General features: G+C 55.7%; 2 protein-coding genes across 9 annotated transcripts; both read right to left on the bottom strand.

The window, feature by feature from the left end:
• Window positions 1-51: 51 nt before the first annotated feature.
• Window positions 52-4,810, bottom strand: MRPL38 (mitochondrial ribosomal protein L38). Its single transcript, XM_030013359.2, is given in 10 exon segments — window positions 52-717; window positions 1,088-1,224; window positions 1,614-1,772; window positions 2,153-2,198; window positions 2,768-2,840; window positions 3,225-3,433; window positions 3,517-3,645; window positions 4,242-4,421; window positions 4,647-4,764; window positions 4,766-4,810. Coding segments are annotated over 10 exon segments (1,233 nt in total). The 3' UTR covers window positions 52-580.
• A 619-nt stretch (window positions 4,811-5,429) lies between these two features.
• On the bottom strand, window positions 5,430-22,192 carry FBF1 (Fas binding factor 1). Of its 8 annotated transcripts, none has more exons than XM_030015986.2 (31): window positions 22,062-22,192; window positions 21,218-21,338; window positions 20,855-20,882; window positions 20,120-20,161; window positions 19,697-19,787; window positions 19,200-19,260; window positions 18,636-18,686; window positions 18,352-18,496; window positions 17,713-17,793; window positions 16,819-16,938; window positions 15,797-15,950; window positions 15,437-15,570; window positions 14,911-15,013; window positions 14,397-14,792; window positions 13,653-13,730; window positions 13,293-13,387; window positions 12,525-12,583; window positions 11,713-11,757; window positions 11,487-11,621; window positions 11,186-11,286; window positions 10,539-10,745; window positions 9,907-10,014; window positions 9,454-9,593; window positions 9,053-9,171; window positions 8,799-8,921; window positions 8,209-8,394; window positions 7,282-7,458; window positions 6,953-7,090; window positions 6,717-6,849; window positions 6,221-6,390; window positions 5,430-5,626 (listed from the first exon to the last, which is right to left on the bottom strand). In XM_030015986.2, exons 2-31 carry the CDS (start codon window positions 21,218-21,220, stop codon window positions 5,543-5,545), a joined length of 3,507 nt encoding a protein of 1,168 aa, XP_029871846.1. In that variant the 5' UTR covers window positions 21,221-21,338; window positions 22,062-22,192; the 3' UTR covers window positions 5,430-5,542. The 8 variants fall into 8 exon arrangements, with proteins under 8 accessions (XP_029871846.1, XP_029871848.1, XP_029871849.1 ...); XM_030015988.2 differs by having other exon boundaries at window positions 14,397-14,789; XM_030015989.2 differs by having other exon boundaries at window positions 16,819-16,917.
• Between the last annotated feature and the right edge of the window lie 7 nt (window positions 22,193-22,199).

Raw genomic sequence — 22,199 nt, 5'->3', positions numbered from 1 at the left:
CCAGCTGGCCAGGATACCAAGCTCTTCCCAATAAAGACAGCTCTGCCAGCATCGCTCAGAGTGCGTTTAATCAGACTCATCTCTTTAAGAGGACTGCACAAATGAAAGCCAACACAGTCCTGAACCGCAGTGCTGCAAGAGGAGGAAATCCAGGCTGGCCTGGCTCTGTTTGTTCCATAAACAGGCAAAAGGAGAACTGTGATCCTTGCAGAGAAGCAAGGCAGATCATCTCTGGGGGCACTACCCTGCCTCCCTTACTGATCAGCTCAGCTGCAGAATCGGTAGCAACATTTCAGCCTGGCCATAGATTTGCTTTCATCTATGAATGTCCTCTTTAAGTAGCCTTTTGATCACACAGCTGCCAGCACTGCGAATGCCTGTTGCCCTCGGCTGCACACTTCCCAAAACTGCCAGCACAGGGGAACTGGGAGCCAAGGGGCTGAGGCTTTGTCGTCTCTCTCCAGAGGTGCAGGCGGCTCCCAGCTGCACAGCTGTGTGAATGCAGGGAAGCCCCGGCAGCCTCATCTGCCAAGCTGGCATCCCAGCGTACACCAGAGTGCCTCGAGAGAAGGCCAGGTCCCTAGTATATGCCGTAGGTGGGCTCCTCGGTGTCTCGGTATCTGTCCAGGTACCTCAGAGGCTGGTGGCGCGGGAACTTTAACTGTGGAGGATGGTAAACGGGCGGCCGCACAAATTCAAACACAGGCTCTCTCATATCTGTAAAGGGGCGATGCAGAACATTAGCAAGACAGCACAGATCCAAAACCCAGGCCCTCCCCTTCAGTAGCACGGGCCCCCACATGCACACGAGACCAGGGCTGGTTAAGCACGCCCTGGTGAAGGCTCTTGGTGTTATTTTAAAATGCTCATACAAAATGGTCTTTTAGAGGTTGTTTCCTCAGACTGCTGTTAGTTTGGTGGAGGATGGCTCAATAAATACCCAGTCTGTGCTGTAACAGATCCTAGACAAGTGCCAGGACGAGGCAAGAGCCTACAGCCACAGCTTGCTCACTGTCCCTGTGTGTTACCCACAGGGCCATGTCCCAGCCCACAAACAGGCCCCCTCCCTGCATGCTGCATTTCTTACTGAGAAGCTGATGGAAGACCCAAGTAACGGAGCTGTCCCACTGACACTGGAAAAAAGCCAGCCCTGCTGGGGTCATTGCATCCTCGTGCTTTCTGTAGAAGTCAAATGTGCTAAAGGTTCGCATCTTGAGGCTGTGGCTGGAAACAAGACACAAGCACAAGAGCCGAGGTGAACCTCTTTTCCTGCAGCACCCTGGTAGGCAACTACTTCCCCATATCACCCCAGAGTCTATAAAACAGAGGTGGAAAAGGAAGCCACCAAAATAAAATCTCCCAGCTTCTCCAGCTCTGTGTACATTTCTGCCCCAGGCAGGGCAAACAACTTTCTTAACAGCCTGTTTTAAAGCCACAGGACTTGCAGGGCTGGGATTGTAGCTTCAGGTGACACACAAACTCAAAGCAGCCCTGAAGAATCCTGCAGATTAAAAGGAACTGCTCTCCTACAGCAGTAACAAGCACGTCATCATAACAAGCAGTAACAGCCAAGCCAAGCGAGCGTGAAACTGCTCAGTGAGAGCCTGAATTACCATGGCATCGGCCGAATATCCTCGCTGAAATCTATGGGGCAGTCTTGCTTGAAGAGGAGGAAGATGAAGCGATGGTAGCCAGTTCCCATGGCAGGGAAAGGGGGTAAGTAATGGCAGAGCTCCTTACCCAACTTGATGTCATTGCCTGGGATGTTTGTCCTGAACACAAAGAAGTTTACTTTGCTATATATTCATTTCCCTCCATTAGGACCAGCAGATACACCCAGGATTGCAAATCACTCTGTGCTACGTTTTGACGAGACTTATGCCCTGTCTGACAAGTGAACAGATAGTAGAGGCTGCTTTCACTGGAACAAAAATCACACACAGTGATTTGAATGCCAAACAGCAGCAACACCTGGAACTACTGCATCTTTAGCAGGACCCAGAACACAGTGGTAAAGAAGCCAATAGCAGGAGCACCAGAGAAAGCCACGGAACCGCCTTAGCGAACTCTTATTCCCAAAACTCGTTTCTGCCCAATCCGCCTGGGCTTTCCCCGAGCTAAGCAGCACGTGGCTCTGATGTGCAGTACTCACACCAGCCAGTGGAGGTACTCCGAGTCCGTGTCTCTTAAATGTCCATCTGCAAATGCACACAACAGAGAAAAGTGACTTAGGGACACCCTGGTGTTTGCATCAACCCCAAAGTGAAAACGCCCAAACCTGCTTTGAAAGGAGGGAGCAGCTCGAGACCTCCCAGCATTCCCTTCCTAGCACAAAAGTAACTCATTCTTATAGGATTGAGCTTAAAATGAGGAGCAAAGAACTCTACAGACGTAATTCCAAGATTGAAAGGACTTCTTGGTCAGTTGCTTCACTTCACTGCGCCTTGTTTTCTCAGGGTGAACAGCGTCAGCTAACCTACCTCCCAGGCAGACTGCCAATGGAGAGAGGAGTTTGGGGATAAACAAAAGATGGGAGTCAGGGAATTGTTTCCTCTACACTGTGACACAGGTCGTGTTATGTCACTGTCTCATCTCTCAACTGCTAGAGATCTGGGGAGGCCACAGTCTTTCCTGCATAAGTAATATGTCCCTACTTAGCAGATATCATATCATCTCTGGCTGTGCAGCCAAACGAAACAGGAGCTAATCAAAAGCAGAATCAAACAACCCAGTTTAAACATGTTTTTTTAAAGACCTCGCTACTTACCTGGATTTGTGAGCAGCAAAGTCCAGAGGGAGCCTTTATCTGCCTCGTATGACACTGCAGGGGGACTGGAAGCCTAGAAGAGCAACATAAAGAGAATGTAAATCACTCAAACAACAGGTGCCATTAAGACCAGATCACAATTCCCAAGGCAAAGACCAGGAACTTGTTACGGGCATGGCCAGGATGCAACACAGACTGGGCACAGCCGCGCCACCGAGTAATCCAGCTCCACCTGGAGAGCCCCCCGGAGAGTTAATAAACACCAGCCTGCCAGCAGACAACGATCCTGTTGCAAAGCTCTGTCCTTATCATACCCAAGAAACATATTTCCTTCATCACAGAGGAAATGCCCTTGTAAAAGAAATCCCCCAGAACAAACAATGCCCGTTAGAAGCATCCGACAGAAACACACAGGCTTCCCATGGGGTCGAGGTTGTTCCCAGCTCCCCTCACACACCTCTGATGGAGTCACCATATTCCCATAGTAGACCGGCACAAAGTGGTCATCTTCTTGGCTGTACTCCACCCTCAAGGTAACCCAGGGGGTGAATGTGGCCCCTTTGAACAAGTCACGAAATATCCCACAGTGCTCCGCTACACGCTGCTTGTGGAATGGGCCGCTGGTCTTCTCCCACTCAGCTCTGACTTCATCGAGGGGAATCAGCACTGCAAGGAGAGAGAAACGCTGCAGGAAGCAGCTGGGCACCCAGAGCTGCCGGGGCAGGGAGAGGAGGTGGCAGGGCACAGACCAGTCCGGAGCCGCGCTGCTCTTTCCATCTCGGCATTCTGGCGGTTCTCCTTCAGGATCTTTTTTCTTTCCTTGATTTCCTTTGCCCGCAGCAGCTTATCACGCGGCAGGCTGATGTCAGTCTTTGGCTCTTCAGAAAGGGGTAAAAAAATCATAAAAGTGAAAAACATGAATACCCAAAATACCCAAACACAAAACCCCTGCAAAATATTAGAGAGTGTATGAAGGAGATACAAACTTCAAGACATCAGAAACTTGATTCTACCACCTCTGCCTTCCCTCTGCACCTCCACCTTTCTGCTCCCTCCTCCTTCCCCAACTCCTCGCACTCCCAGACCCACAGGTTTGCCAGCTAGCAAGCAGGCCTGGTCTCTACGGCTGCTCAGCAGAACAGCCAAACTGTATTATTTGCTGCAGGTCTAAAGCTCTGGGTCCTGGTCTGCTTTCTCTGATACTAGTAGGGTTCCAAGGAATAGCTTCTTTACTCTGCTCCACATCTTTTAGCAGGTCCTGGCCAGCCTCCCTCCTTCTGGAAAACTGCCATCTATTTCCCCTGAAGACACTTGTGTTCTGCAAACTTCTACATCAGAAAAGAGCCAACCTCGTGCCAAAGCACTTCAGCAGCTCTTTACGGGGCAGGTTTTGGGGCAAACCCGTGGCCCCAACGACAGTTTCCCTGACCTTCTGCAGCAAAACCCCGTGAGGCGCAGCTCCTTCCAGGAGTACCTGCCGGGGGGCTGGTGTGCTGCCGGTACGTCTTCCACCACCGGGGCTTCCTGCTCTCCTTTTCCGCCAGCCTGAAGTAGCGAGTGAAACTGCGGTATTTTTCCAGCGCTTCCAAGTTGCTGACGTCAATATCCTCGTTGGGCATCGGCCCCAGCGGGGCTGCCCGCCTGCACAGCGCAGCTGGAAGCGGAGAGCGTTCCCGTTTTACACAGAGAGCAAGAAACGAGGCCGAGGGAGCCCGGGCCGGGCGGAGAGCGGCAGCGCAGTCCCGGGCGGTGCCATCCCCGCCAGACACGCTTGGGGAACCCAGGCGTCCGAGAGCTCTCCCCCCACCCACCCCACCCCCTCCAAACGGCTCCCACTGCCCACCCGTGGGGAACCGGGGCTCCCCGGCCCGTGTCTCACCGGCCGTGCCGAAGGCCCGCCCGCCCCGGACGCCGCAGAGCGCGGCGCTCAGCAAGGGCACCGCCATAGTACGCGCCGCCCTCAGTGGAAGGCCCCCCCCGTTACCATAGCGACGGCGGGCTGCGCCGGGCAGGGCCTGGCATGGAAGGCCCCCTCGCTGCCATAGCAACGGGGCTGTCTCCAGCAGGGCCTGGCATGGAAGGCCCCCTCGCTGCCATAGCAACGGGGCTGTCTCCAGCAGGGCCTGGCATGGAAGGCCCCCTCGCTGCCATAGCAACGGGGCTGTCTCCAGCAGGGCCTGACTAGAAACGTCCCCACACGCCCCGAGTGACGGGCTCTTCCCTCGCCCCAAATACCCCTCCCCATGTCCGCCCTTGCTCCTCTGTCCCCAGGGCAGATCCCGCTGAAGGGAGCAGAGCGGCCCCGCTGCCACCCCGGGGCAGGAGGGAGGGGAGGTAAAGCTCAGCACAACAGCCAAATTTCTTCAGAAAAAGGAAAAGCTGGAGTTGCCCGTGAGCTGTGGAACATCCTCGGGGTGCTGCTGAACCCCGGCCAAACCTCTGTGATCCTCCCTAACGCCTTTGGTTGTCACGGGCCCAGCGGCAGGCAGCTGCCCGTCCGAGAATCCCCCCTACGACGGCAACTGCCCCCCAGCAGTGCCCGCCGGGCGGCCGGCGGCACTCGCCCTGTGGGATGGAGGCCAGACAAACTGTGGCTTCACAGCCCGTGGGGATGGATTTCACACTCCGAGATTGTTTTTAAAGAGAAGGACGGTTCCTCAGCTGAGAGCTGGGATTATTTATTGTTTGTTTTCCTCCCCCACGTGGAGGGCACAGCAGCCTCCTGTGAGGACGGACACAGCCGTCCCGTGGGTAGTGCGTGGGGATGCCACCTCCTCAGACTGACAGAGATGAAGTGTTGTAGGATGCTTTCTTCAGGGTCTCCAGGAAGAACTGCTCATCCTCTAAGAAATCACGGTCCTGAGAAGAGAGGGAGGGATGGGATAGATATCAGAGTGCCACAGAAACGGGGTCACAGTCAACGGTGTCACGCATGAGCGAGGGAAGTATCACAAACCCTCCTTCATGCAGTCAGCGGTGGGCAAGTACCCATCCCAGGTACCCCCTGGGGTGTATGGGCTTCCCCCCAGAGCCCATAACCTCACACTCTGAGCGAGACCCACAGAGGAAGCCTCAAAGAGCATCCCTGCCTGGGCAAGGACCCAGCAGAGAAGCAGGGGGCTGACAGGAGAGGATGGGGACATCATGAAACCAGAGCCCAGCAGAGTTGGCTTCTCCCACCCAGGGATGGGGTGAGGAGAGGGGTAACCCCATCAAGCCAAGGACATTATCAATGAACCCAAGACAAGCTGTGAGGATCCATCCGTCCTTGCTTCTGGTATCACTCCTCTAGGTGCCCATGGCTTCTGCAAGCCTGCCCAGCCCAGTGGCTCAGTAATTATTTAGGAGACACCCCACACCCTGTGGCTATCAGGCTCAAATCAGGCTTCACCCAGCCCTGCTCCCACCCAGCTGGTTTGAAGCCCCTTCCAGCCCTGGTCTCCCATGGCTCACCTGCTGGGCCCTGTGCTTCAACAGCAGCAGTTTGGCATAGAGCTCGGTGGGGCCAGCCACGGCCAGGGTTTCCCTGCTACCCTCCGGGCTGTGCTGAGGGAGCACCCTGACAGGAGGCGGAAAGCCTGGAACAAAAGCCCGACTGTGTGATGCTGCCACTGTTAGAGGAACTGCAGACGGAGACAACAGAGCATCCCTTTTTCTTGCTGCCTGCATGTCCCTGCAACATTGTCCTCCCCAACCTCGCAGTGCAAACAGGCTTTAACCCACCTGCCTCTCCCTTCCTGCCCCCTCTCCCCCCTCCTGGTACTGCCCTGGCTCAGAGAGCTCCGCTGAGCTCCTTCAGGGGAGGAGGCAGCCAACTCACATCTGAAGTTCATATACAGGGGAACTAAAACAGCACCCAAAAACATCCCAAGCCTCCTGAAGAGTGCAATGCAAGTGCAGCTGCCCCCCAGCATGTCCCTTCCCATCAGCAGCATGCAGGAGTCCTTACACAGCATGCCGGGGAGGCCTTTCGTAGGGGCACTGAGGTCCTGGTCCGCAGTCAGCAGCATCATGGGGTTGTTGGGCAGCTCCTCACGAAGCTGTTCGAGCTGTCTCCTCTGGTGAGCCATGCTCAGCCGCTCCTGCCCCGTCCCCAGGAGAAAGGGAGAGAGAAGCCGTTGGCAAAGGTTCAGGCCCTTGCAATGGCGGCCCCAGGCCAGGAAGGGAAGGCGAGGGGGTATTTGCCTGGTGCAGACACTGTTCCTGCTGCTTCAACTGCTCCAAGTGCTGCTGCATGACCTGCAGCCTGGTCTGGTGCTCAGACTCTATCCTGCATGCTTCGCGCAGGGCTCGCTCCCCTTCCTCATACTTCTGGGATGAGAGCTGCAAGGCAGAGCAGCTGGGGAGGCCGGGGACAAAGACCCTTGCTGCCCTGAGGCAAGGCTCCTTTGTGCATCCCCTTATTCCCCTCCCAGGACAAGATGAGGATTCACGACTTCAGGAGGGGTGTGAAACCCCAGCTTTGCTGCCGGCCTGTGTACAGCTGTGAATTGCAGTGCAGATGTTCTGCTTACCTTGGTCATGCTTTTAATCTCCTCCTCCCGCTGCCGGATGCGCAGCGCAACCCCGTTCACCTTCTCCTTCTCCAGCCTCAGCTCCTGCCAGGCCTCATCCAGCAGCTCCCTGTCCCTCGCCAGCTGCTCCTCCTTGGCTTTCAGCTCACGGCCCCGGATCTTCAGCTCTGCCTGCTCCTAGGATGGGCACAGAGGAAACCGGTGCATTATTTGCCCTGTCCTGGACACTATCTCACGTCTTCCCAAGTGACGGGAGAGATCTGCCCCTGTTGAGCTTCTCATGTGTGCCAGTTTGGGGTGCAGAGCAACATCACCAGGTAGTCAAGCAGTGCCCTCATCCAGCCACCCTTGGGGACCAGGGCTGGCAGAGCTGGGATTGTACAGACACACACACACTCCTTCCCCAGAAAGGACGGAGCCCCTCATCATGTTGCACACCCTAAAACATGCTCAAGGCACAGCAGTTTGTCAGCAGTGGAAATACCCAGCCTAAATGGTTATTTTCCACCCTGGTAGCCCTTAAAAATGCAGCTCTGCTGCACTGTCTGTGCCACATATCCCCTCTAGACAGCCCCAGGGGGGAGCAGAACTGGGTCTGAACACGTCCCCATGGCACGGGGAGGTTTTGCTTAACCCACCATGGGGGTTTCCTCTCACCAGACTTACAATGGAGGCAGCTACGCCTGGTCTGGCCGCCCAAACTCCTCACAGGCAAAGGGGAGAGACAGAGGCGACTGATGCTTCAGTCAACGTCTAAAACAGGCTGGTGGAGGCTGTTCCTAGAACAGCCTGATTCTCACCACCTGGAGTGACATCTCTGTCTTAAACACCTGAAGGCAGTGCTGAACGTCTCCCCTGTGGGCAGGACCCATCTGTGAGCCTGCCAGGCAGTGCTGGAGGCCACAGGAAGGGACTCCACTGTGGTACCTTGGCCAGGCTCATGATGGTGCCCTCTCTCTGAGAGTCCATCTGCAGGGCTCGGTCCATGTCGCGCTCCATCCACTCCTTGCTCAGCTGCTGCCGGGTGTGAAATTCAGCCCACTCAGCCGCCAGCTTCCGTCGCTCCTCCGAGCACTTCTGCATCACTGACTTCTGCTCCTCCAGCAAAGCGCTCTGGAGAGCATCACAAGAGAGGGAGAGAGAAAGCACTAAGTCCCATTCGCTGTAGGATTTTTCTCCTTTAACCCATCCTGCCACTAAACTCCACACAACATCTAGAGGCTGGTTCAAGCCCACTGCACCTGGCGTGAACTCTGCATGGAGAGCTCTGGCCCCACGCTCCTCAAGAACCAGCATCCATCATGCACGCACACAGCAGCCTCTTGCATCCACGTGCCAGAGGGTTGGTCTGATTGTGATTCACCGTGCGACTGGGTGTGGGATTGAGGAGAGAGAGGGCAGAGGAAGGATGCTGCAGCCCAGCATCTAGCTCCTTCCTCCACCACACACCGCAGCGCAGCCCCGGTCAGGCTCACGAGACATGTGAAAAGCACCTGGAGATATCTGCCCCGTCTCACCTTCGCCCTCTCCAGCTCTGCTCGCTCCATGGAGAGCTGCTGGGTCATGACTCGCCGCTGCTCCTCCAGTGAGTGCTGCAGCGATTCCACTTTGGATTGCTCTGCCGTCGCCCTCCATCGCTCCTGGGTTCAGACACAGAGGAGAGACAGATGCCATTCACAGGCTCCAGGGCAGGGACTTCCTGTGGGCAAGACATACGCCCCATATCCAGACAGGAGGGCTGACCCGGGCCAAGGACACAACATGGGCTCACCTGCTCCAGCAGCCGAGTCTGCTCACCCAGCCTGGCCTCCATTTTAGCGATCACCTCCTGGAGTCGGCTCCGCTCCTCCTCCATGTCCCTCTGCTGCTGCGATAGCCTGTCCTGGAGCACTGGGGAGAGGCAGCAGCAGGGTCATGAGCAGCCTGAGGTGGAAAGCCCCCCTCTGTCCACACCATATTCATGGAAAAACTGCATGCGTTTGTGCTCATCACCTTCTGCACATCCCCAGGCCACTGTTTTGTAAAGAGGAGACCCTGAGATGTCCAGTGACCAAGGCAGGCAAAGCTCCCAGCCCCTGGCTGACTTGGAGCAACTTCTCCCCATTTTCTGGGTGTCCCCAGCCCCGGGAGAGACCCCGCAGCTGTTTCAGTGCAGAGGAATAGCAGACGTACCCTTGAGCTGCTTGTCCCGCTGCCGTGCCCCCATGGCCAGCTCCTGGGAGGTGGTGTGGTGTGTGGCCTCCACTTTGTGTGAGAGGTCGTGCAGGTCGCTGGAGAATTTCTCCATCTGCTCGATGACACCGTTCAGAGACCTGTGGAGAGGAGCAAGGGGAGGTTCACCCCTATGGGACACATGCCATCACACTGCGATGGAGAGGAGGATGTGTGGTTGCCCAAAGGCTGGGCAGCCCTGCCCCAAACCTCTCTGGGTCATAGCAGAGCAGTAGGAAGATGTAGCTGCTGCTTAGGGGAGTACTGACAGATATTAAACAGCTCAGCGTCCCTCGAGGCAGCAGGTGGGAGAGGGGATGGCCCCTGTTGCCATGGTCTGAGGCTGGTTCCCCATAGAACAGGGAACACCATGGTCAGGGACCAATGTGGGGATACGATGCCAGCTGTTGGTACCTGGTGTGCGAAGTGGCGCTGGTCACCGCATCAATCTCCTGGTCTTTCAGCCGCTTCAGCCGCTGGAGCTGCTCTTCGTGGTCTTTGCGCATCTCCTGGACAGACACCCTGTGGGACATGGGGCAGGAGCCCACCATAGGCTGTTACAAACCAGTGCTCGCCGTGACGGGCACCATGGAAGAGGCTTGGTCGTGGGGCTGAGAACCAGGTCCCAGGAGCTGAGCTGGCATGATGGTCTGTCATCGGGCATCTCACTGACAGGCATCCACATTTGCAATGGACAACATTTGGGGGTTATGGGCTTCTCCACCAGAAACCGATTTCTCATTGACCCAAACTATGTGGACATCAGTGACTCACTGACCTGAATAAAAGGGATTTGGGGGAAATAAAACACTGGGTTCAGCATCTTTCAAAATACAATGCATTCACTCTGAAATGATGTCTCGAGCCAGATCTCCCTGTGTCCACCTACAAAGCAAATCCCCATTCTAAAAGCCACCCAGCTGCCCACAACCCAGTGCTTCTGGAGTGTGATTTCTCCTTTCACCATGTCCCCAAACCGTTCCCTGGTTCCTTTGCTGAGACTGGGGGTACTAGCCCCACATGCGTGCTGCTCGTGCCATTCTCACCTCTGCAGCTCTCGCAGCCGCTCCAGCTCCAGCGTGCTCTGCTGCTCCAGCGCTGCCAGACGCTGCTGGTGCTGTGCAAGCAGCTCTGCCCGTGCCTGCTCTGCATCCTGGCTCTGTGACAGGAGCTGAGCCGCCAGCTGCTCCTTCTCCCGCCGCAGCCTCTCCTCCCGCTGCCCGAAGGTCTCCTCCACCACCTTCACCCGGCTCCTGCCCGGAGAGGTCACAGCAAGGAAGAAGTGTTGCTTTCATGGCAATACCCGGCACTCTCTATCCAAAGTGCACACAGGGATCTAGGAGCAGATCAGTGTCACTGTGTGCACGGGGAAACATGCAAACTCTCCGCAGTCTGAGCCCTGAACCCTCCTGCTACTGCCCAGTGCGGTGCCCTCGTTAGGGACATGCTGGCAATGGGACTGGCCCCTCCTCCTTGTCACCCGTGGGACAGTGTTGGTGAGAGCGGACCCCCACCTTGGCTCACCCATGGGGCTGCTCTCTGCCTCCACCAGGTCCACATCGACACAGCTGTATGCCTGCCCACCCCAGGGACGGATTTGGGAAGCGCTCCAGCACTCCCACCCCGGAGGGGATGGACAGGGCTGTAGGCAAGGATCTGACAGAGGAGGGGAGCAGAGGCAAAAGCCTGGTACCTGTGGGCGCTCTCAAGGAGATCCAGGTCCTCCTGGTGCCGCTGCTGGAGACTCTCCAGCAACAGTTTGTGCTGTGTCCGCTCCAGCTCCAGTGTCCGGACCTGCCAGGCACCCGGAGAGAAGGTCCTTGTGCTGCTCCAGGGACAGAGCTCCTACAGCAGCACTTGGTGGCCATAGGCATCTCTGGACAGGAAGGTTTCTCCTCTCTCCTGTCACCCTGATGCTATTTGGAGTGGGTATGGCCCCTTCTCCTCCCCCTGGGTCACCCATGATCCCCCATCCAGCAGACAACGGGGCTCACCTGGCTCTCTAGCTCTGCCACTCGGGCCTGGGCGCTGAGCAGTGCTGCCCGACAGCCTGATGCATCCTCGTAGAGCTGGGCTGTGGGAGCCTCCAGCCTCCTCTCATGCAGCAAGCCCAGGGCTGGGGACTCTGCCTATAGGGATGGAGAGAGAAGATCGAGGCCCTTCAGGATCAGTGGCTTCGTGGTGTGGCCATCAGCCTCCAAATGAAGGCACGTGCCTCACCTGCAGCTGCGGGGCAGGCTGGAGATGTGCCCTGGGTGTGGTAACCTGCAGAGACACAGGGATGCTCTCAGGGAGGTAAAGCCCCGGGGAGAACATCTCCTCCTAGCCTGGGAATGGCGATCCATCCCCAGCCTACTGCAGTCCCTCCTCTACCCTTCTCCAGCCCCATTGCTGGCCTGGGTCCCTTCTTCCCAGGCGATACCCAGTAGCCCCTACCCCAGACACAAGCATGCTGGGCTCTTCCTTCTCTGGGGACAGACTCAAGGCTAAGACCGAGTCCTCTGGGAGACAGCGTGTGTCCTGCCACCAGGGCAGGGTGAGGAGGCCCAGTTAGGTGAGAAATGGAGGCTTCAAAGACCAAGCAAGAGCTGCCCTCTCTGTCAGAGGCTCTGCTTCCCCTTCAGTTGTCTAGAAACAAATCTCAGAACATCTTCACCACCGTACTGGGGAAAAACATCTGAAGAAGTCCTTTACCAACTGCAGCCTCTGTTGTCTAATTAATATTATATATATATATGCCTGGGGAGCTATGTAAATGCTGTTCAGGCAATGCAGGGTTGTAAATGCACATGATTTACAAAGCATCCATAGCACATGTACTTTGGCCTGATAAATACAACTTGTGGCATCTCGGGGCTCTCCAAACACTCTGCCTCCGTGAACACAGGCTCCCAGAGATGCAAAGTGGGGCACATCCTTCCTCCTGCCCAGGAAGCACGGAGAGAGTTGGATGATGGTGAGTCAGCATGGGAGGGCTCACCATCACCACCCTGATCCCGCACCTCTCAGGGGCACAGGCCCAGCAGACCTACCTGAGCGAGCAGGGCAGGGCTCTGCGTCTCCTTCTCTCCTGGGAACAAGGATGTGGGGACTGGAAATTAAACAAATCCATGATTCTGATATGGGAATGGGAAGCATCCCCTCCCAGAAGGATGAGGGCCTGGGTCTCCTGGGCAGAGCAAGAAGGGTCCTACTCCGCTCTGGAGGCTGGTGATGGGGACGGAAGGTCAGACTGGCTTGTCCATACCTGCACACCTACCCCACCACACACACAATGGTGGGACTCTGCTCTACAGAGTAGGTGTGGGGGCAAAGCATAGCTCCTCCTCCATCTCCATCACCTAGGGAGGAGGCTGGGTCCCCTAAACCACTTTCAATGGCCTCTGAACTGGTGCACAGCCTCAGCCCAGGGCAGGAGGTGGTCTTCCAGCACACAGCACTAGTGGGACGAATGTGGGGGCAGCAGGAGGGAAGGGGGAGAGAGAAGGGACAGCACGAACTTACGCCCACCCATTGCTCAGAGAGAGCAAGTCCCTTGCAGCCCTCTGAAACCCCAAAGGCAGCACTGTGGAGCTCAGTGTGCCCCAGCACAATGTCCCCACCGTGCCGCGAAATGGGGATGGTGGGATCCTGCAGCTTGGCAGCCCACTCCGACAATGGCTGGTCAAAGCCTGGGCAGCATTCACATGGCCAAGGATGATGCCATGGCTCCTGCCTTTTTTTTTTTTTTTTCTTTTTGCAGCGCAGGGGGACCCTCTCTGCATACTGCTGCCCAAATTGTACAACCACACGAAACACACCCAGGGCGCTGGCATCTCTGGAGGGATCCGCCTTCGCAGCCTCCGACGGGTGAGCTGAGGCTCGTTTCGCAGGGCTGAGGCAAAGGACCAGCTGCCTGCGTGGGCACAGAGACACAAGTGACGCACAGCAGTGTCACAGCTCAGGGAGAGGTGCACAGACATTATCCTGCTTGGCATTTCTTTAAAGCTTGGCTGTCCCACTGTGATCAAATAGACAAGAGCCCAACAGTCCTTCAGAGCTGCCTTTCCTCCCAGTTACAGAGGTCCCAGCCCTCCCCGTTCCCTCATCTCACACACATGGCTGCTTTCTGCAGGACATCTCTCCCATGGAGGATGCCTGAAAGGTGAAGGAGACCTTACCCAGAGCCATCTGCACTCGCTGCCTTGTCCTGCAGGGCAGCTGCCTGCTGCGGTGCTCCTGTGGAGGTGGCTGGCTGGCTGCAAGCAAAACGCATCCTATGTGGAAGAGCCGAGGAGGCAGCGAAAGCCAAGATCCTTTCCCCCAACACCAGTTCCTGCCATGCAGCTGAAAGCCTCTGTCCCACTCAGCTGTGGCAGGATTCAGTTTTTTGGCTGCAGAGGGAGCAAAGATGCCTCAAAACCTCCACCACTAGCATTCCTCCTTGCTGCATCCACCCCTTTCCCCAGGGCAGCAGCAGCCCCAGCTAACGCACCCCGGCCCACGACACACGGCTGTTTGTCTGCAATTCACTTCTGAGTCCCATTCGAATGGCCCAAGTCTGAACCCGTGTCCGTGTAAACTCAGCTGGAGGAGGTGGTTTGTCTGGTACTAGGAGGAATGAAGGGGAATGAAGGCGGGAACGAGGAGTACAGGGGGAGCTCGTGGGGGTGTGCTGATCCAGGACAGCTCCGCGGGACCCGAGGCAGTGTGTGCAATCTTAGCCATAACTGGAAGGAGAGCCCAGAGGCGTGACGGGACTGCGGGCTGGATCAGTGGGAGAAAGCTCCACATTATTACCCCAACCCGAGACAAGACAGTGCTTAAAATTAATTAAATCTGAGCTGAGGGTTTCTGAGAGGCCCTGCTGGAGCAGCTACACATGGAGCAGATGAGAGCACTGGGGCCATCAACCATGCCTTTACCTGACAGGAGAGCAGGGATCCAGCCCTTCGCCTGGGGCCTCCGAGGGCTTGGCATTTCTCTCCTGGGCCTTTGCCTGTGCTTGGGCTTTCTTGCGAGACAAGGCAGCGCTCAGCCAGTTCTCCTCCTCCAGCGGGTCGGGCTTAGCCGCTGCCTCCTCTGCAGCTGGGAGCTGGCTGGTGGGTCCAGGCCGCCCGGCTGCGGCAGGGCTGGCGTAGCTCACCACGGGACTGGCCTTTGCTGGAGACGTCGGCTCCGAATCCATAAAATCCTCATCTTTCAAGCCCAGCCAGTCGCCTCCAGCCCTGCTGCCCCGCACAGGGCTCCGGCGGGCTGGAGGAGGAGGTCTGGAGTGGGCCTCTGGTTTCGGTTCACTGCTGTTCTCGGCTGAAAACCTGCTGCAAGGAGAAGCAGTGGCATACCTGCCTACGAGGGGACCCCGGGGACCCTGCCTGCTCCGCCGCAGGGGCAGCGCTGCTGGTGGCTGGAGCTACAGACACACACAGAGCACAATACCTCACAGAGTGCCTCCTCGCCAGCCGGCCCTCGGGCATGGATGCCACCGTGGGCTGGTACGCTCCAAAGACAAAATCCTCCTCGTCCCGACCCTCTTCTTTCTCTGTTCAGACAAGCAGCCTTGAGTCAGTGCCCAGAAGAGCAGCTGCCTACAAAGACACCAGCCCTCCTCCTCCCCTGCAGTTCCCACTGGGATTGCTGCCTCTGGGAAAACACAGCTGGAAACATCTTCCCCAGAAACCTGTGACGTGCCTCCTCAGTGTGGCTGCGAAAAGCTTCTTTGCTGGGAATCAGCCCACGTCCAAAGGCAATTGAGTTACGGCTACTGTGCAAATGCCCCCAGGCTTCCACGAGGGCAGAGTACACCACTTTTGCATTAGCCACCTTCCCCCTGTCCCAGCACTGACTGAAACCCCATTAGCAGCCCTGCTCACCACTACAAAAAGTGTATTAGAAATCAATCTTGCCTTCCCAAGCCAACTCTGTCACCTCTGCAGACCTTCCCCGCATCCCCAGCTGTGCTCACCTGGCTGCTTTTGGTACTTCTTATCCAGTTTGAACTCCCTGTGCTGTCCCATGCTTGGCTGTTCCAGGATTTTGGCCACAGAGCCTCGTCCCAGCAACTCGTCCAGCTTGGAGCGGGCTGGCCGGAGCTCCTCTCTGTTGGGGACACAGCAGCAGATGGGTTTCTCCGAGAGGTAGGGCTGTCCCTCGTCACACAGCCTTGCCAGGCTGCTCTGGCTCTTCTCTGTGAAATAAGGCTGCCCTTGCCCCTTTCTGGGACCCACAGGCAGAAGCTCCAACATCCCCCACCCATCACGGTGGCACCATCTCAACACACAAGCCATCCCCTGCTTTACTCCCACTGCCTCTTCATTGCCCTTACTCTTCTGCCGCCTTTCCCTGCTTCTCATCTCCTTTTGGGCCATTGCCAAATCCCAGTGCATCCATCAGGTCATCACCATCATCTTCAAATGTGAGCTCCTCCCTCCTCCGGACTGGCATCACGGTGTGCAGGGGTGTCTGGGGTGGGGGTGGCTCTGTGGATGGGATCACACATGATAGGAGGTTTGATCAGGGCTTTTTTTTTTTTTTTTAAACAACAGATCAAAGCAGCCCTGCCTGCTTTTATCTTTCAAGCATTTACAAGTCATTTTTAAATAACTCTTTTCAGTGACCAAATCTCACAGGAAGTGACAAAGTGGCAATGCGCTACTGCCTGGTCTGTGGCCATGCGTCCACTGATGGGACATTGCTGGGTGTCACTAACACTGGGGTTTCCAGCTCTCGTTAACACCAAGAGCTTTTTTAGCTTTGCAAGTTTCCAATCAGATAATTCCTGTCCCCCTTCACCCAAAGTCCCTGCTCCACTGATGCATCTTAGTCCTTGCCCTAACCCACCAGCTGCTACTTGTGTCCAGAGTGGATTTATTGGGGCGAAAGGCTATTTTAGGGGACTATCAGACCCATTAGCATCCCTGCAGCAGGAACAAGAGGGTAAGTGCCTGTAACACAGCCACAGGGCAGCTGGATCCCACCCAGAGGTGCCCCAGCTGTGGTTTGGCGTGGACTGGTGATACTCTCAGCCACCCAAATCCTGACCCAGAAAACTTGTTCTCATTTGGCAATGTGTAGAACAGGCCGGAGGAGATCAAAGGTGAGAACTGAGCCTCCATTCCCAGAAAGGAAAGGTCAATTCTGTAACCTGTGGCACACTGGAAATATCAAGCACTCGGTGACCTGTGCCACAATTAACCCCGTTACCAAGTTGCTCTATAAATGACAATACCAGTTAATAAGAGATGGGACTAGGTGGTTTTCAATTTAATCAGTTTGGACCTCACATAAACTAATCCAGGCTGCTGATTCATTTAATACAAAGAGGATGCACTGAGCAACCCTGCTTACCTTTCTCTTTGCTGTGTTCTGGTTTTTTCTCAGAGCTGCTTCTAGTGCCTGTTGGAGCTGGTTTCTTGGGAGCATCCTGCTCCTCATCAGATAAAAGCCCTGCCAAAGGATCATCTAAATCTGGGAATTACCCCATAGGGGCAGAAAAGGAGATTAATAATAAAACCAAACAAAACCAATGTTATTTAGAAGAACAGTTCTGCACTAAGCTAAGCACTATTCCCCACCATGTGCACATGGGAACAGGAGACCATATCTGCCCAAAGCCATGAAGGCAGGTTCTGCAGGGACTTGGGATACCCTCGAGTCTCCCTGAACTTCAAACACTCAAGAGTTACATTTCTGTTCAGTTTTTCCACATTTTCTTTCTCCTAGAAGAAAATAAGTCAAAATTTGGGTGCTTTAATGCCTGAACACTGTTTAGGCAAAGAAAAAGGGGAGAAGGAAGCCCACCTAAATCAGTTAAAGCCCATTAGTGATTTTAACAAATGTTGATCTTGGTTAAAGCACAGGCTTTAACAACCAGATCTCCGCTGTGCCAGGAAACCACTCCCCCCCGATTGGAAGCTGGACAGAATCCCCCCTGACACAAGGGCTCCCAAGTGTTACAGGCAGTCATTAAAAAACAAAGCACATGTGAAAATGCAAATGCTCCCAGGAATTGTCTCCCACCCCTGTCCTGGGGAGGGACTCAAACACAGAGCTGTATTTTTTTTCCTTTGGTCACCTCTGAAGGATTAGATTTGCACCTGCATCATAGGGGTGAAGGACTCTGTATATCATTAACCAGCCAAGCCTTCAGTTAACAGAACAGGCAAGCTATGGGCAAAGAGCAAGAGCAGAGTCCTCAGCTGCCCCCATGCATCTGTGCGGTGGAGTGAAGCAACATCCTACCTTCAAAGTTAAATTTCTTGTACTGTCGGGAAGCAGGGGGGGATGAGAGTGGCTTCTTCTCCATCATAGGTACAGACTCTCCTAGAAAGAGAGGCTGCGGCTCTCAGAGACAAGGTGCTGCAGAGATGTCCCTCTCCCACCCAGGCTGAAGGTCATGTTTCTGGCAGCAGCCCTCTAAAAGCACATATTGTGACACACGGGCCCCCCACAGCCCTACAGGGTGGGAATCTCTCTAGAAGGGCCTCCTTGCAGGCAGAGAAGGAGAAAAGCGTCTGGGGAAGAGCAAGGCAGTTTGGAGACTGGCATGGAACCGCTCTGGCTCTCCTTCCACACAGATCAAGCAGATCCCTGGTCTTTGACCTGCAGCAGGGAATGGCCAAATGGTGTTTGGTGGGAGGCTGCAGTCCGGCCGTTGTTGTTGCTGCTGATGTTACCCCACCGTGACAAGAGGCTAGGCCAGGGATCTCCCAAGGAAGAACACAAGGCCAGAATAACATGTTGTGTCTGGGACAGCCCCAGAAAGGACCAGGAAAAGGATTTTAGGGAACCAATCCACTTTTTGTTCCCTATCCTGGAAGAAAGTACCCACTGTTCATTTGGAACCAGGCTATGAAAAGAAGAGCAGGATCTCCTTGTTACCTTTCTCAGGAGCTAGCACCTTCCCTGCGGTTTTTACTGCTCCTCCCGAGGAGTCACATTTCCCAGGACCTTTCACGGTTGTCTTCCCTGGCCCAGAAGTGCGTTTCGATATTCCCAGGAGATCAGCTTCCATGTCGTCCATGTCCTGGAAAGCAATAGGACGAGGATGGGAGTAGGGTGAGTGCTGCTAATGCCTCAGTGCTACTTCTCCCTTTGGAGGCTGGTGCTGAAGGCCATGGCTGCAGTGCATGGGGGGCTGAGATGGAGGGTATTTATGCACTTACCTTCAGGGTCTGCAGCAGAGCTTGTGGGTCTGCGTCGGAGGCACTGGATCCCTGCGTGCCAAGGAGGGCAGAGATCAGAGATAAGCAGCCTTCAGAAACACCTCACCCCTCACTTCCACGCTTCAGCCCCTGGTTTTCCTCATTTTATGGAATGGAAGAATACATGCCCAACTCCTCCTGGTGGCCCCCTTGCTGGAAACCCCGTGCCTTGATTTCTTTGCTGAGGTCCTGCCGCCTCTGGGAGAAGCATCAGGAAAACCCAAGGCCATTGCTTTGCCCAAAGCGCACCAGGAAGGCTGGGCTGCAGCAGCACGTGCCCCCCTGGCTTTGCTCCATCTGATCCAGGGCACCTGGAAGCCCCTCTCCCACCATCCACCCACTCCCCTGTCCCATCTTCCCCACCACACAGGGATGCTGGAGAGGGGTTACATCTTCATCCAAACTTCACAGTTCATCCCTGTTATCCCACTGCTGACTTGGATGGGGTGATACCAGGGGCAATCTTGGCTCGGCTCAGCCCCAGCCCTCGGGACACCCAGGCTCTCTCCTGAAATTTGGGCTCACCTCTGCAGCTTTGATGTCCTCCGCAGGGAGTTTGCTGAAGAAATCATCCTCTAGAAAGGACCTGTGACACAAGCCGGGGGTCAGCAGCACCACATGTGAGCTCGGCAAGGGTGCCCTGGGGACAGCCAGGCCAGGTGGTGGGAGGTGGAGGGGACCGCACGGGCACACCGTGGCAGCCACATCATACAACAGAAAACGAGGCTAGAATAGCACTGGGATGAAAGATAGTAGTGCTAGCACTGCTATATTTAAGCAAGCAACTGTCATAAGGGAGATTTACAGAAGATGTACGGGGCTGGGGGCACCCAACTCTTGCTGGAAAGCTTCAGGCTCTGGGCTCCCAGTTCCCAAAGGCATCGCAGGTAACTCGCCTTCCCAGGCAATTGCTATCGGGGCAGGGAGCGAGGTGGAGAAGCCGAGGATGGGACAGGTCAGAAGGACTTGGGGAGCACATAAAGATCTCCAAGTGGGAGAGGCTATGTCTGAAAGGCACTCACTTCTTGCTGGCCTGTGAGCTGGTGCCCCGGGCTCTCCCACTGCTGCCCCCAGTCAGCTGGGAAGCTCTGGCAGATGTAACAGGGGGTTCATCTGGAAACAAGACAGGGAGAGATTAGGTTGATAGATACAGGCATATTCCTACTCTAGGCACTCCAAAGGCGGATTTGCTGTCTCCCTGTGAGCTGCAGAGGCTTTTAATCGGAGACGGACTTCAGTTCGCCTCTCCAACCTGACGTCCAGCCTATACAGTGGCCTCTGACTCTGGGATACCCTGCTTTCCGCTCTGCTGCCTGGTTCATCCCCCCCTCACAACTGGAGCCCCTTGGAGATCAATGGCTGTTGCACCAGCACCTCCTGCTCCCAGGAGGGGAGTAAGAGTACAAGGATGCTGCCCTTTCAGTTGCAAAGAAGGTTCATTTTACCATCATATCGCAGGAGGTCATCAAGCACATCATCAATAGAGCCTGAAATGAGACAAATTAAAGGTGTTAAGGCAGGTGAGCTCACCAAGCAGGTGTAAAAAAGCTCCCAATTTCAACATGGCTTGCTCTTTTGAAATCCCCCAAGAATAAAGGCTTGGTCTCAAGCATCATCAGCACAAGGCCTTTCTTGCCGGTCTAGAAAGAACTCCCAGGACTCGATCCGCTATTTTGTGGATAAAAGATCTGTCTTCACTTAGTCGGAAATGGGATATCTTGATCAAGTGAGCCAGCTGCTTTCTATTCACTTAGTCACCGGCCACAGGCAGCACTTAACGTGTGAGCTCTCACCCCGCAGTATCTCAGAGCCCCTGGGCAACCCCAAAAGCACTGCTTCAGTATCAGGGGCTGCAAGAGGCCTCCAAACGAGCAGTTAGGGATTAGGTGAGGAGAAGAACTGAAATAAATGCATATATTCTCCCCTGGATTTGGGAAAGCCCACAAGAAAGGAATACAGGACCCCAATAAGCAAATCCACTTGATGCGAGAGGCAAGTGAGTATCTCTGGTTCAGGAATGACACAATTCACTCAACTGCAGCTTTCACACAAGGATCATGAAACATTTCAGTAGCCGGGACTGCCACCTGATCCCAGTGTCCCCCCTCTTCTGTCCCATGCATTCCCAGCAGACCAAAGCACCTACGGACAGTGAAAGGAAAGCATGTGAGTGTACGTACCTCTTAAACTCTTTTGCGGTTTTGTAACCTATGGAGAAAGACAAATTCTCGCATTAGAAAATGAAGCAGGCCTGACCTGAACTTTCTCAAAACACACTAAAGCCAGAGGCAGGTTTCTCCAGAGCATCCCATAAGCAACAGTGAAGCCCTCCTTCTGCTCACGCTGTTTGGGAAATGGCATATGAAATGTAGGGGAACCACAGAGATATTGACAACTTTAGAGACACGAGTGAGCACAGTCCCTCCTGACTGCCAGGTGGGCAGAAGCCTCCAGCCCTCGGCATCACTTCTGCCTCCAAACAGAGGTGGCAGAGCATCAAATTTGGATTTCCCAGGCCTGCCTTAGTACCGTATCACACTCACCATTGTGGCGTGCCAGCCTTCCCCTGCTCCAGCAAGTCCGTTTACAGATCCTTCCAACCTCCACCTCCACGTTGCCGGGGGGGATCCAACACCGTTGATCACATACACACCAACCACCTACCTGCAGGGAGAAGAGGATTTCCCGATTTGCTGTTACAGCCAGTGGCACCTCTCTTAAACAATTTCCCTCTGCAGCCTGCCAGGCTGGCTCCGTGCTGCTCAGACCTCTCCAAGCCACTCTAAATGAGGCTCAATCTGAGTCTTACAAACAACCCCCCATTCCCCAAAACAGTCTTGCGTTCCTGCAGCAGTTTGCATGGGGAACGTCACACCGACACCAAGAAATCGCTCTGCAAAATAACCCGAGAGGGAACAAATACCACCCGCTCTGCCCCACTTGTGTGGAGCCAAGTAGAGCCCAGGGGGTGGCTCCTGCTGTGCCCAAAGCCTGGCGAACACCCCGGGGGGGCTGGGGAGGGAAGAGGGGAAGGGGGGAAGGAAACCTCATCTCTTTGAGTCCCGAGCACCCGGGGCGGGAGGGAGAATCTCAAACAAGCGGGACGGTTGCTGCTGCCGTGGGGCCCACGCAGAAAACGAAGTGGTGCTGGAGACGAGGGGTGCACCCACCTCTCGGGATGAAAGAAGCCCCCCAGGTTTCCGACCGCTAGGCCCCCCCCCGCTCCACCTCCGCCTCCCTGCATCCCGTTGCCATGGCACCCGCTGCCCTCCTGGCCCCCTGCCCCCCAGCATCTCGGGCCAGCAGGCGCCGTGTCCCGGACCCCCGCTCGCAGCATCCCCGGCAGCCCCCGACCCCTGCCCGCAGCTGCCCCCGCCCGCAACACACCGGGCGCCCGCCCCGGGGAAGCCGCAGGCCCCGGCCCGGGAAGGCCCGGCCCTTCCCGTCCCCTCCCCTCGCGGGACGATGGGAAATGTAGTCTCCGCCGGGCTCGGGGGAGGACCGGGAACTACAGCCCCCCGGCAG

The sequence above is a fragment of the Aquila chrysaetos genome, chromosome 5 (assembly GCF_900496995.4).
Source record: "Aquila chrysaetos chrysaetos chromosome 5, bAquChr1.4, whole genome shotgun sequence".
Lineage (NCBI taxonomy): Eukaryota > Metazoa > Chordata > Aves > Accipitriformes > Accipitridae > Aquila > Aquila chrysaetos.
The sequence above is the reverse complement of the archived record's forward strand: the minus strand, read 5'-3'. Positions and strand labels throughout refer to the sequence as shown.